This window comes from Staurois parvus, unplaced genomic scaffold, assembly GCF_062004578.1.
Source record: "Staurois parvus isolate SC_StPar_1 unplaced genomic scaffold, SC_StPar_1.0 ptg000303l, whole genome shotgun sequence".
Taxonomy (NCBI): Eukaryota; Metazoa; Chordata; class Amphibia; order Anura; family Ranidae; genus Staurois; species Staurois parvus.
In genome coordinates, this window is record NW_028318099.1 from 2,498,428 (window position 1) to 2,513,988 (window position 15,561).

Genomic DNA, 15,561 nt, shown 5'->3' on the forward strand with positions numbered 1-15,561 from the left:
AACAAAATACTACTTTCCAAGATACATTTAATAAAATAAAGTAATTTTTTAATAATATGTTATTATTATTTGTTTTTATATAATTATTTTTAAATTGTTTTTTAAATTGTTTTATATCATTTTTCCGTAAGAGGGGCCAGGGCAGTTGCCTCTTTTTTTCCCCTTATAAATCCTGCAAAGTCCACTGGTCTCCACTAAGACTCAGACCCATTTGAGCTAATCAGTAAATATAAACCTGATCATGCATTCACATTCTTTCTTTTTTCTGGTACCTCTGACAGTAAAGAGCTCCATAAAACAAATATTTGGCTCAATGCTACTGGCAGATTTTGCAGGTGGTGTTTAACTCTCGAGTGGTCAGGTCAGGGTTATCAAGCTCTGACTGAAGTCTCCCCTTGCTAGCAAGCATCACTCTCACCCCACTGCCTTCGATAAACTGCCAATTAGAATAAAAACTGACTTTACACAGATTTCATTTCAAGAGGGTAGGATAAGAAAAAAACTGCAAAATTTAGGAAGCAATAGCTACCCTCTGGTCACCAGGGATGAGTAGACACCTGGGTTTGTTTAGTGCAGGTTTTGCCAGACCTCATTGATGTCAATGGGAGCTGCATCTGTCAAATCATTTTTAAAGGATAAGTTTGCCTTTTGGTAAAAAATAATAAATGCACATTTTTTTGCAGGTATAAAAATGTGCATTTATTATTTTTTGCTGCAGCAAAAGCATTGCTCAAGCAATCAGTAGATCACTGATGCCATGCAGATCTCCTGCAGATCTGTCAGTATATCTACTTGCCCGTATGGGAAAAGTCAATGAGCTACCACAGTGCCGTGGTAGTTTATTGAGAACTACAAACCGACAGCCGCTAACTTGTAGTTTCTCCTTCACAGAGGAGTGACACGGCTGGGCGGGTGGAGCCCTGCATGGCCTTGTTCTTTTTAAATCTGACAGCTAGCGGGGGGGGGGATCCTTGAATATTGGGGGGGGGGAGATCCCTGAATATTGGTGTAACATGTAAAAATGCACTATTCCTTTTAAAAAAACCTGTTTGGGGGTCCCCTAAACCTTTCTGTGAAGTGGCATCTCTACCATGTAAGATATAGCAAAAGGAAAATGCTGTTACTTCACGTTTCCCTGCAAGCTTCCTTTATTTTGTGAATAATGTAATGAGGAACCCCAAAAATACATACCAGACCCTCATCAAGGAGGATGAGAGTCTAGTATGTATTTTGGTGGAGGGGGATCCCTATTGCATTATTTACAAAATAAAGGAAGCTTACAGGAAAAAGTGAATTAATGTTTTTTTGGTTACAAAATGGCATGGGGTCCCCCCCAGAAGGAATTCCAGACTCTTCAGTTCTAATATGGATTAGATGGCACTAAACCCCCCCCCCCCAAAAATAACATGGGACCTCCCAAAAATCCATATCAGACCCTTCAGATATGGTAAACATTTTAAGAGGGAAATGTGGAAAAGCTGAACTATACCAGGCCACATGGCTCCAACATAAGGAGTGGCCCTGGGTTGATGAGGACAAGGACTTTTTCCGCACAACTCTGGCCCTGTGGATGTGGTGATGCAGGGGAGACTTGGAATCTGGAAGCCCCCTTTAAGATAAGGGGGCCCCCATTTATCCACCCCCTTCTATGTGAATGAGTAAGAGGTATATAATACCCCTACTCATTCAAAAAAAGTCAGCTGTAAATAAACACACACAATTTTTTGACAAGTCTTTTAATGTTTAAAAATCCAGCATTGTTATTCCAGCCTCATTCACAATGAATATTGACTTCTGATTGTGGAAAGAAAAAAAACCCATCAAAACACTGTCCTATCCGCTCACGCCGCACATGACAACACACACGACAGAGCTGTAATCAGATTTATATATGTGATGTGTTGACATCACTGACCAAATATGGACAGGGGAATTCTGGTTTATAAATATCCAGTATTACAAAATAAATAAACATAATCCTTCAGAAACATATCATAATGCCTTGTTATATCAGAAAGATGTATGGCTAGTATAGGTAAGGCTCTTGGTATAATAATCATCAGTAGCCTAATGTGAATAATAAAAGTAATAGTGATAGATGTAGTATGCCAAAAAAGCCTTTTGCTTCTTGAAGTATTTTTAGGAGAGAGTAGTCTGACAGCATATTATCAAATATGATGTTTCCATTATGTTATTTATCTGACCACATACGCATCTGCTGAAAAGCTATTTGCCTTAATTTCTAGATAAGGAAATGTGCCATTAGTTAGAGAACAGAACCTAGTGTTCTGTATCCTGGAATTAGACAATACATTACAGGAACACATTGACTGCAATGACTAACTGACAGGGAGTTAATGTATATTGAAATCTTGAAGGTCACCTAACTTACTTCTAAATTTGACATGCCTACATATTATCAAGGAAATGGTAGATAAATGGCTTTGTTCATGCACTGCATATAAATCAATCAGCAGCATCTTTCAGAGTTCATTTTTTATTATTAAAATCCAAATGCTTTAAAGAATAAGTTCACCTCTGGGAACATGTTACCTGTTTTTAGGGTGGAACATTTAGCATGTTCCCACAACTGCAGCCCTGTCTAATCCTCCCTCCCTGTGGCAGCAGTACAGTGAGTAGTTCCTCATACTAGCTGTCACTTTTTAAAAACAGCATGGCTCTGCCCACATGGCCACGTCATTCATTCACAGAGTTCTGTGAATGAATTAACTACAAGTCCCGACAGCCTTTGGGGCTCTCAGCTTGAGTATTCAATGAACTACCACTGCGCTGTTGAGCGTTGTGGTACTTCGTTCAGTCTTCCTGTCAGACTGTATCTGCTTGCCCATATGGGATGGCTGGGCACACAGATACGCTGACAGTTTGCAGGAGTCCTGCATGGCACCAGCGATCTGCTGATGGTGGGTGCAATGCTCCCAAGGCTTAGAAAAAAATAGCAAATGTACATTTGTTACCTTTTTATAGAAAGTGAACTTATCCTTTAACCACTTCAAGTCCGGACACTTTCACCCCCTTCCTGTCCAGGCCAATTTTCAGCTTTTAGTGCTATCACACTTGGAATGACAATTGCGTGGTCATGCAACACTGTACCCATATGCATTTTTTAGCATTTTTTGAGACAGATAAAACTTTTATTTTGGTGGTATTTATTCATCACTGAGATTTTTATTTTTTTGCTATATAAATTCCAAAAATTTTGAAAAAAAGTGTTTTTCTTATAAAATTTTGCAAATAAATAATATTTCTTCATAAATCTTGGCTAAAATGTATTCAGCTATCTTTTTAGTAAAAAAAAAAAAAATAACCCAAATTAGTTTATAACCAAAAATTATAATTGTTAAAAAAATTTTTACACTTTAATTTTTTTTTTATATTAATATTTATGTTTTTGTTTTTTAACATACTGTCACCCTAGCAGTACAGTGTCACCATAGTGACACTGTACTACTTGTAGGGGGTGATGAAGATTTTTTTTTTCTTTTTTTACAATGATTGCTTTTACACCCATAAAGGATGTAAAAGCAATAATTTCTATTTTTCTCTGGCTGCATTCTTGCAGCCATTGAGAAATACTGTGAGAGCTGTGATTGGTCACAGCTTGTGACATGGTTCAAGGCTGTTGTGAATAGCCTTGTACCATGTAACCTCTGTGATCATTCACAGATTTCACAAGTAGTAAGCATTGATGTCAGGAAGTGACATATTGTATACTACATCACATGTTATCACTGATTGACCAATCAGTGATCACACGAATCAGGACCTCACATAGAGGTCCCATACAGTGATCGGTGTTTGGCACCATATTGTGGTGCCGCGCACTCCTAGGGAGTGCGCAAAGGCAGTGAATGCAGGTGACGTTTAGAAACATTAACCTGCTTCTGCAGTGCTCCGGTCCGGCCGTTTATAGACATGGGCCGGACGGGAAGTGGTTAAGGTATGTTGATGTTGTTGTCTTTACAAAGGCAATATTTAGTAAATTAATAATGCTATAAAATCGCTAGTGATTCATTGCCAAACAAATGGCTCCCAATGATGTAAGCTACACAAGAAGCCATTAGTTGCACATAACTGGAGTATTGCAGATCATATGGTATTGATCGATACTACATAGCAGGGGCGGACTGACCATTTGGCACTGCCTGAGGGCCCAGGGTCAGTAGGGGGCCCCATGAGATGCCCCTGGTACCTTTTTCATAGGCTTTTTTGAGTTTGGGCAAGGACACAGGGGCCCCATGATCCCCAATTGCCCGGGGGCCCCATGAGTTGTCAGTCCGCCCCTGCTACATGGTACTTATTTAGTTTAAACCATAGGGAGCCATTTGTTTCATCCTTTACTAAACTGATCATTGCTTGTAGTGAATAATTTCTAGGGATTAATGCGGAACTACACTGCATCTGAGCACCACAAACTAAAAATGCAATTTAATTAATGTTGAATGCTTATAGCATACTCCCCCATCCATCCATGTCTCAATACATAATTTTGCTGAGAAATGACTTTTAAAAGCACACCCTAGAATTTCTGGCAGTGACCATCTTGAGTAATAGCAGATGATTCATGTAGCATTTACTTAATTGAATCCATCTGCCATTAGCTCAGGCATGCAGGCATCCTCCTCTCCTCCCTCCTGTAGACTCCTGGGATGTATGGCATCATTTACCCAGGCCTGGAAACCAGAAAGTAACTGAAGAAATGTAAAAAAAAAAGTTTAAAACAAGTAACAATAATATATTTCCTATGCCTGGCAGTACTAGGGTCGTTGGTTTAAATCCCAAACCACAGCACCACCTGCCTGGAGTTTGCATGTTCTTCCTGTGCCTGCGTGGGTTTCCTCCGGGTACTCCGGTTTCCTCCGACACTCCAAAGACTTGCTTGTAGGTTAATTGGCTCCTGTCTAAATTGGCCCTAGTATGTGTATGTATGAATGTGTGTTAGGGACCTTAGATTGTACAAACCTTGAGGGTTAGGGACTGATGTGAATGTACAAATATATGTATGTAAAGAACTGCGTAAATTGATGGCTCTATATAAGTACCTGTAAACTCTTTGAGGGCAGGGGCTGATATGAATGTACAGTATAAAAAGTGCTATATAAATGCCATAAAATAAATTGGGGACCTCCGAACTGCAGGACAGATGTGGCTCTTTGCATGACTTTATCCAGCCCCTGGGGCAGTATTCCTTCAACTGATATGAGGCACTATTCTTCCCACCAACACCAATGATGGGACACTTCCACTGACACCAGAGATGGGCAACTAATTATCTACTGACACCAACTATGGGGCACCATTCCTCCCACTGACACCAGTTACACGTTTTTTTTTTTTACTCCCACTGACCACCAAGCCTTTGGCATTGTTTACTTCCACTGATGCCAGGGCATTCCCACTGACCACAGTCTGCCCCCCCCCCCCCCAAAGACCCCTGTAATAAATGAATGCTACACTACAGTGCTACATCTTAATATTCAAATATCCAATGCATATCTACATAACATGTATAGGTATAGTTTGGTACTGTCAAACAAAAAAGTACAGATTTTCTCTTCTCATGCAAATCTATGCAAAACATAAAAGACACCTATTGTACTAAAATTTGGTTTATATTAGAAAGATCAGGATATGGATTTACTGGATTTTAGGAGTAAAACTGTGATTTAAATTTTACAGACAATATAACTTTTTGTTAAATAAGGATCTGGATTAGCTTTGGCTGGCCTAGATTCAATAAATCTCAGAATAAATTTAGACTTTCAATTTATTTTTTTTTTGCTGTATGTTTGGGTCTTCATTGTAGAGGTTTATATTTTTTACATGTATTCTGTGCATGAAAATGTAAACTGACTTACTTTACAGACATGTTCCTATTTTTAAAGGTGCTGGAGGAAATCTGTCAAAAAAATAACTGGGGTCAGCCAGTATACCAACTGCACTCTGCAATCGGTCAAGACCAAAGACAACTGTTCCTATATAAAATCACCATTCCCGTCCTTGCTAGTCAGAACCCTGCTATGTAAGTGTGGATATTATTTTGGACATTCACTTGTGCACATATGTTTACAGATGTAGTATTTGAACAGACTGCAACTGTTTTATTATGTTATATTATGTGTATATATTACCTTTTTGATATGTTTGTGTTTTGATCTTTAGTTAGTCAATATCTATACAAATACTATTTGTAGCACTCACCCCCTAAAGGGCTTGCTGAACGATCACAGTCTCAGTCACTCTTCTGACTCAATGATCAGTCTAGGGGTATTCTTTTTGATGCTTTGTTGAAAAACTTGAAGTTGGATGGGTGCAGGCAAACCGTGGGATGCTCCAGCAATGTTAAGTAGTAACTTGAGGACACATATTTTCCTAATTAAAATTCTAAGCAGATTCTTTGCAGCAGCAAATAATGGGCTTAGCTACACAGGGACATCATGAACAATGTCCCCTTTTTAAGCGCAGGCTGACTCTGGTGCAAGAGGGATAGCAGCAACCTGCAGTTACTGGGATTTCACACACTGGTCTGTACACACTAATGTCCATGGTTAGTTGGATGCCTCCTTCAGATATCTTTCAGACACATTTCCTGTGAATTCTTCAGACCAGATCCCCAAAAGAAGTCCCTCAGTCAGCTCCAGCAGAGTTCAGTAGAATGGGGCCCCCAATTATCACAGATGGGACCTTCTTAAGCAAAAGGAAGAAACACATCTTGGACTGTCCAGAAGGGTAACAGCCCTTCAGACTGGGATCTCCTCCTCCTGGACAAGACAGGGCAGGTCCAGGCTTCAGACTATTTATGTTCACTCCCAGCCACCATCTGCACCATCTTTTCTTCCAGGGATTCCTGAGAAAACATAAATATTCAACTGTTGATTCATTTCATCCAGCCCACAAACTATCCCGAAGGCAGGAGGAAGCAGCCAAACCCACAGCCTGTGAAACTAAGAGCAGACCAGAGCAATCACAAGCAGCTCTACTAAGACTAAATGTACATAACCTAGCACCTATGTAGGAGGGTGCTACATCTATCTAGCAATAATTTTCAACAACCTATAAGATAACTATTAAACTGAGAGACTGATTAGTTAACATAAGAAGTTCTATCAGAAATGCTAACCTGTGAGCAGGGGTGGACTGACCATTTGGAAACTCGGGCATTGCCCGAGGGCCTGGGGTCAGTAGGGGGCCCCATGAGATGCCCCTGGTACCTTTTTCATAGGCTTTTTTGAGTTTGGACAAGGACACAGGGGCCCCATGATCCCCTATTGCCCGGGGGCCCCGTGAGTTGTCAGTCTGCCACTGCCTGTGAGGCCTAGCATGCATTTCTATTTGTGCTTGAAACTTTCCAGGGAAAAAAAAGAAATTAAAATTTAAAAAAGTATAATTAGTTTTATTCAAATAAAATGTACCCACAGCTGCAAACTATAATTTACTGTACAGAAGTGAAGGTTGTCATTCCAAATAATTATCCTACAACTACCATTTAAACAGACCTTCACATATTGCTGGTCACAGGCATGATAAATGGATGCAACCTATGACACATGAACAAAACTCAGAGACATCTATGTTGTAAAATGACAGACAAATTGGGGGCTACCTGCAGTTTAATAGGCCCAAGCCAGCACAACCCTAACCCAACTGATTTTAAGGTAAAAGGCCATCCAGAGGTGAGGCGTATACAGAAGAGGTGATATTTCATTTGACCCGTGAGTTGCAATGGTGACACCATAGGCACTTTGTTTAAATGGTAATGTATAGTCTTTTAGCATTTGAAGAACAGCACCTAGAAGTAAATAGCTTGATGTAAAACATTGTTACCTATGTAACTTCATGTTTAAAAAATTATTGGTGTTGTGTCATAGTTTGTAATGAGACATGTACCTGGAGGCAACCATATTTACTCAAATGTCAAACTAGCCATACATGTCAAGAATTCTTTCATAAACAGAAAGGATGGAGCAATCTACCCTGTTGACCATTGTATTCTAAGAGCCGCTGCTCCCCTGGCTGTACCTGAGCAGTTGCTGAATCTGATTGGCTGCACCCACTTTTCTTTTTTAGAATTTTCCACCAAGGTACTTCAATTTTTTTAAGTTTTGGTAAGCCAGGCGATACCAACAGGGTCACCCGTGGCTCAAATTTCAGCTGGCTCAGTAGGAAGCAGAGTTGGCCGACATTGAAGCCAGCATCTGCACGGGCCAGGGGACAACATCTCTTTAAGGAAAACACTGTAATAACAACCCAAAACATTAGCTAGGTATTTCTAACCTTCTTATAGCATTTTGGTATATATAGTACAATTCAGCCCAACTGTAACATTTAAATATTCTTATATTGCTGTTGTAGCCACCCATTTACTCCTCCAAAGCTTTGTATATCTGTGGATGAAGCAAAAAACTATGCAGCTGAGTATACACTTCAGACTTTAGGAATCCCAACAGAGAGCGCTGAGCCACCAGCAGCCTTTGCAGGTAACTTCAGTATGTGTACCAATCTTTCATCATGTTCATCTTTTCACTTATAGTACATTCCCAATAAGCATCACTTCTCATTCATCTTTATAGGCTATAATTATTGTTGTCCAGAGAGAAAAATGGGGGAAAGTTTTTGTATAATAAAAGCTTTGAATAAACTAAATAATTTCTGTCTGCATACTGAGCTTAAAGGGGACCTAACATGCTGGTCTAAGGGGGTAGTTCTGATGGATTCAGGGGGTATGTCTGCTTTTTAGAGGTAATTTATCGTAACAGGTAAAGTGTTAGTGAATGCCCAACCAGAATCCAAGCTGGCACAGACACATGTCTCTGAAGTAGAGCAGATATAGAACATGGAGAAGATGGGATTGGCCAGCAAGTTTAAAATTAGTTAATGAAATCTCAGGAGAGCCGGTACAGTAAACATCTTTATGTGCAAGCTGTGTCCTACATTAGTGAACACCCACCTTTTAAGATTTTACTTTGAAATACATGGCATAAACAGATATAACGCCCCCCCCAAAAAAAAAAAAAAACAGATTGTACAGAAAACATTAATAGATGGGAAGTAGTGTGAAGAAATGTTTCAGGGGGACCCACTCCAGGAATACTTAGTAAATATAGGTTTACATAAACTGGAACATATTGTAATATAGTTGTGGAAAAAATTAAAGGATAAGTTCACATTTCATAACATGTTACATGTTACACCCGTATCTATGGTGAAACATGTTACATGTTACTAAATGAGCAGCCGCCGCCTCCCCCGAGGTTCCGTTTGTACAGCGGGCCGGTTATCTTCTTCCAGCAACCGCTGTCACAGTTATTTAAAAAGTGGCTGTTCGGGGCTCCGCCCACCTGGCCACATCATTTATTCATAGAGTTCTGTGAATGGGAAAACTACAACTACTGTTGGCCATTGTGGCTGACGGTTTGTTGTTCTCAGTGAACTACCAAGGTGCTGGCGAGCACTCTAGTAGTTCATTGATTCTTCCTGTCATTCAGTAACTGCTTGCCAGTATCAGAGGTATGGACAGCTACACTGGCAGTTTGCTTGAGTCTAAAATGATTTACAGGCTCTTAATAAAAATAAATAAATAAATAAATGCACTTTTTTTTTTAACCTGCAAAAAGATGTGCATTTATTTATTTATTTTATAAAAAAGCAAACTTATTCTTTATTGTGAACTGTGAAGGGCAAAGCCACAGTTTAATTTAATTGCCCACCCCCAGGATGCTATTATTCATCTTCTGTTTGTTCCCCAGTTTCTCCATTCATCAGCTAGAGTGATGTGAAATACGCTGGGGTATGGGGTAGCATGTGACTCTCTCTCCTGCCTCCCACAATGCAACACTGCATGCCAGAGCACTAATCAGCAGACCTGAGTACTATCGCATGGAGGGGGGATTCAAAAAATCTGGAGCACACAGAATCTGGTGCAGCTGTAGATAGTAACCAATCAGCTTCCAGGTCTTATTGCCAAAGTTTAGTTGTACAAGCTGAAGTTAGAAGCTGATTGATTACCATACATAGCTGCACCAGATTCTGAGTGCTCCAGTTTTAGTAAATCTCCCCCATGGCTGCATGAGCAAAGCACAGGTTCACTTTTAGTGATAATTCAGTATAGACGTAAAAACAAGCTATTTCTTCAATCCACCATGGAGCAGGGGCGGACTGACCATTTGGAAACTCAGGCACTGCCTGAGGGCCTAGGGTCAGTAAGGGGCCCCATGAGATGCCCCTGATACCTTTTTCTTAGGCTTTTTTGAGTTTGGGCAAGGACACAGGGGCCCCATTATCCTCTATTGCCCGGGGGCCCCATGAGTTGTCAGTCCGCCCCTGCCATGGAGTATACAGACTTGCAAACAGTTCATGGCTGCTCCATGAAAAAAGAATTTGATCCACTTATGTAGGCAGCAATAAAAATTACGGATCTGTTCCAATCCCTATCCACAGCAGTGGTTGTCTTTTAGTCACAATTTTATCATGATGCAACTTGTTATACATTAGAAATAATGTTGCAATCTGATTCCTATGATTATATATCATCACAGTTTGTTGGATATTAAAAAAGTTTGGATATGGTTCAGTCAGAAGCTGCCACATTTTTTTTCATCCAGCCACAATTTAATATTTATTTTTCATGTAACATTTAATTTATAGCAGCTGAATTATGATGAACTCTTACTGCTGTCAATTGGGAACTGAAAATATCAATTATTTCTGTTACTGCTGATAAAAGTAGATCAGAATCTTCCCTTGTGGATTGCTTGTAAGACTGCCTGCTACAATATGGTCTTTGAGAAGAACAAAGTTGCCAAATTTGAATTACTTAATATTTCTCACTAAGGCATAGCCAAATCTGCTTGCTCTCACAAACCACATGTTTTTAGTATTTTATTATATTATTATTTATATCAGAGAGTGCAAAATCTGGTGCAGCTCTGCACAGAAACCAGTCGGCTTTCAGTATTTTTTTTTTTCGTCAAAGCTTAATTGAAAAAGCTGAAGTTAGAAGCTGACTAGTTACCATGCACAGCTGCACTAAATTTAGCACTCTCCAATTTTAGTAAATCACCCCAAAATTTTTAAGAATTTCTTTTTATAGTTTTTATTCATGGATTTTTGATTGCCAGTAATTTATGGCAATAAAGGTGATTTTATGAGTATTAATGTAATATGTTTCTGGATTACACCAATCAGGTGCCTCAACATTTCCTTCAATGTGTGACGGTGTCTGTACCAAGATTTTCTTTTTTTGCTACCCTGGCCAAGCTCTCAGAATGCTCTTTCATTTTCTAAGTGAATTTGGTTACTATGGGTAACACATATAGTCCTTGATCTAATATGTTGATACTTTCAAATTTTTAACGTCTTGCTTAATTTAAATTTTAGGATATGCCATAGCTAGCTCGCCGGCCGCAGTAGCTGCTGCCACCCAACTAAAACAAGCAGTCGCCTTGGGACAAGACCTTGCCGCCTATGCCACCTACGAAGCCTATCCAGCTTTTGCAGTAGCAGCTCGAGGAGATGCATATGGGACATTCTAAGGATTATACCACCTTCAGTTACGACATCCTGTATGTGGTGAATGTGAATGAAATATAGAGTTTCCTTTTATATGTGATGTCCAATGGGACTTTAATCCACTGTGACAGAATGGAAAATAATTAGTTGAATGTTTAGTGTAGTTTTATAGCCATAAGGTTGTATTTTCTTTAATAATACTGCAGTTTATATTTAATGGTCCTCAGCTTAAAGTTTGTTGATAGTGTTTACACTTTTTATGCACTAGTTAGTAGTGAAGTAACAAAAAACAAATTAGGCCTTTTAAAATTGTTTTTGAGGACTCTAAACACTGGATCAAATGTATTGTTGAGGGAATGTGTTTTTACCACAGGTAAATGAGAATTCTTGCATTTTTTCCATTGTATTCTTTATTGCTGTATAGGACGATCTGGATAACTCATGTGCACTTCCGGAAGTCAGTACAGAGGCCTGAGAGGCCAAATTATGATTTATTTGTGTTTTATCTTTCCAAATTAAGCTTTAAGCTTTCATGACCTGACAGTGCAGATTTTAGGATTGTACTCAGTGGAGAGGTGTGTGGTGAGTCAGATGTAAAAACTGCTCATTTCTCATTTCTGCTCTGCCATTTTTGCTGCTGGTTCACTTTTCTTAACGGAAACCTGTTCTGAGGGCAATATGGGGGCTGTCACTTAAAGTGCTAGCTTCCTGGATGCCGTGCTAGTTCAGTGGCTTCGGTAATTTTGGTAATTGAACTGAAACAACCATGCAGTTCAGAGGTTCTGACTTACTTGGCTGTATACTTGTTCTGGATAAATAGGAAGAATGTATAGCAGCCAGCCCCAGCCAGATAACTAGTATTTTAAAAGAAGTTTGGGAATGAAAAAAAAAGACATACATACTCACCTAGGTGGATGCAGCCTGTGTCCCCTGCTGCCTCTAAGACCAAGAACTATGTGATGAAGAATATGTTCTCAGTCTTCAGTGAGCAGAGAGCAGGTGACTGTCAGTTTTTAGCTATCTGTTCTGCCCCTCCAGTATTCACTGGAGCACCAGACTGGGTAGGAGGCCAGAGCAACTGGCTCTCAGTGTTTCGCTGAGAGGCTGAACAAGCTGCTCCGGCCTCCTTCCCAGCCTGGTGCTCCAGTCAATACTGGAGGGGCAGAGCAGAGAGCCAAAGACTGACAGTCACAGAAATCTGGGAGGATCCCAACTTTAAAGTCAGGATCTTTCCACAGCCTAGACAGTCTCAGTGACATCTGATGACTGCATGCTTTAGCCCACTGTTGGTCACAGGAATGCAGAACTACTGTAAGTGCACTCCTGTTATCCACAGGAGAAATAGGGCCATAAGACCTTTGGCCCTACTTCTCCATTAAAATGATATGAAAGGCAAGTAAACAAAATAAATACTTACCTGCTCTGTGCTGTTATTTTGCACAGAGCAGCCCCAATTCTCCTCTTCTTGGGTCCCCCCACCGGTGCTCCTGACCCCTCCCTCCTGCCAAGTGCCCCCAGAGCAACTTGCTATGGGGATATCTAAGCAGGCTCGCTCCCAAGCTGCTGCTCTGGGTGTCACTCACAGACCCATGGCTTGGCCCCTCTATCCCCTCATTGGCTCACTGGCTGTGATTGACAGCAGCAGGAGCCAATGTCTCCCACTGCTGTTATAGCCAATGAGGAGGGAGTGTCCCCAGACACTTTCATGCACATCGCTGGATCACGTTGGGGCTCACGTAAATAATGGGGGGGGGGGGGGGGCTGCTGCAAACAGAAAGTTTTTTTTACCTTCATGCATAGAATGCATGAAAGTAAAAAACCTTGAGCCTTTACAGCCACTTTACAGCCACTTTTAACAACAATGTGTATTTCTTATTATTCAGACAGGATGTGTTAAGTTTTATTGTACACTGCTGTTTTACTGTTGACATCTATGTGTTTGCATGTTAGATTAAATTAATTTTATATAACCTATAGGGAAATCAAAGTAGTTATGTGACAATTCAAATGAAAATGGTGATTTTTTTTGCCAGACCAGCAAACATGGTTTGGATCAAACAAGTAATGCTGGTCATACTCTGGCTGATATTTTATTAGAAATATAACCTAATTAAGCATCTTTATCAATAGATGGAAGTCACAGAGGTTATTAACTGACTGACATTGAGCAATCACCTACAGTGGTAAAGAGTTCAATGCAGTCTGGAGCCAGCATACCTTTGTTAAATATGTTGATCTCTCACCTCCCTGCAAACAAATTACTCTCTGCTGCTCAATTAAAGGACAGAGTAATTAATAGAGAACGCATACAGACATAATCAACTAGTAGAGGGGCAGGCAAAGACTTATAGTTTTGAGCATATGTAAGCAGGAATTAAAAAGTCTATAAACATGTAATTGGTTGGTCTCTCTTCTTCCAATCGCAAAGCTAGCATGACCTTTGTAAGGTGGTCTACACATGTTAAGCTAATGGCAAAAAAAGTCGGCAGTATTAAAGAAGAATGTGCACATGGAGCACTTATATTTGTACAGATGATACTTCTCTTTGTAAAGAACTGTCACTGTGAATTTAAAAAAAGAAAGTATTTCATATAACTTGGTAATGATGAAATCTACATATAGCTGCCATCATGATACTATAGATAGTTACCAAAAAAGTAATTTTATATGTGTAATTTGACATTAGAACATAAAATGTTTACATAGTGTGACCCATTGATTCTGTTGGATTGAAATGGGGCACCAAAATCTACTACTGAAATATATCCTTAAAGGTACTAGCCACATCTATGATATTTAATGTGAACCTTAGGGTGAGCCTTGGATCTAAAAGTTAGAGGTACGAAGCCCCCCTGGGGTTTGACAGTTACTGCCCTGTCAGTCATCTGAATTCAATCCAAGAGCACACACAGTCTGCCATCTCATACCCATAGCAGTGTCAAACACAGACCCCTCTAGAAATGTATATTCTTTTCAATTATGGGGATCTGTTATGCTATGCTGCCATGTATACTTAGAGGTGTGTGTTATCAACATGGAGTCAGTCACAAGAGCAGAGAATCAAAAGTCAGAGTGCAGGTAACATCCCATCTCAAAAATGCACCATACACTGAGCAAAATTCAACTGGTTCCTGATAAACCAGCTAAAATTCAATATGTGGGTTATCCTACTGGCCCTGTACTGTTCTACGAAAGTCAATAATTGACTGACTTTTGTTGAAGGAGGAAATATTTCAGAAAAAAACAACGGTTGTATCAAATCACATGTTTAGCATGGATGGAGCCTACAGCCTACAAGTTGGTTTTCTGGAAGGCATACAAGGCTCTTCCAAAAACACCAAGGCTTTTGTTATCCAAAGTTCTAATCAGGGTGACAAATGGCTTTCTTCCCATTTACTAGCCAATGGCCAGCCACAGGCTTCAGTAGATCTGACATGTGGACAAATTGAAAATTATGGTGCTGTGGTATCTTGATGGTAGCTAACATTTATCTTCTTTACAAGTTGAAGTCATGTTTTAGTATTCTATTATGACACTTCTTGTAGGAAGGCAGTTTCAAAATATTTAATAATTGTAAAAAAGACAACTGTTCTGCAAATGATAATACAATTGGAACTCAATGTAATAAGTAAAATGTTATGTAAATACTGGTTAAGAATACTGAAATTATTCATAAGAGAGATGCTAATTACAACCAATAAACTTGTGCATACCATTTTTATGTATTTGTGTTGATTATTAATGTTTCACATCATTCACTAACACCAATTCGGGTAAACGTATTATAAACACACAAAGAACCAGTAATGGAATTGCCTATACCAGACAACTGGATTGTGACTTATATTTGCTTAACCTATTTTCTAACCTTTTGGTTGGATCCTGGTTGGTTGGCCTTGGTAATAGTAATCATCTCCCTTCCAGGGACCAAAACACTTATGTGAATTGTTGTTGGTTTGGGGCTCACAATTTTTTCTAGTATGGCTGATTTTTAAAGCACTTCTTTGCATTTGCTCATGCATTGCAGAACATAGT

General features: G+C 39.6%; 1 protein-coding gene across 2 annotated transcripts in view; it reads left to right on the forward strand.

Moving 5' to 3' along the window:
* Positions 1-15,241, forward strand: part of A1CF (APOBEC1 complementation factor) — a 75,195-nt gene extending 59,954 nt beyond the window's left edge. For both annotated transcript variants that reach the window (XM_089683130.1, XM_089683131.1), the window contains exons 10-12: positions 5,904-6,040; positions 8,371-8,495; positions 11,395-15,241. In XM_089683130.1, the coding sequence (XP_089539256.1) occupies positions 5,904-6,040; positions 8,371-8,495; positions 11,395-11,549 (417 nt within the window). In that variant the 3' untranslated portion in view covers positions 11,550-15,241. The remainder of the gene's footprint in view (positions 1-5,903; positions 6,041-8,370; positions 8,496-11,394) is intronic.
* The last annotated feature ends 320 nt before the right edge of the window (positions 15,242-15,561 follow it).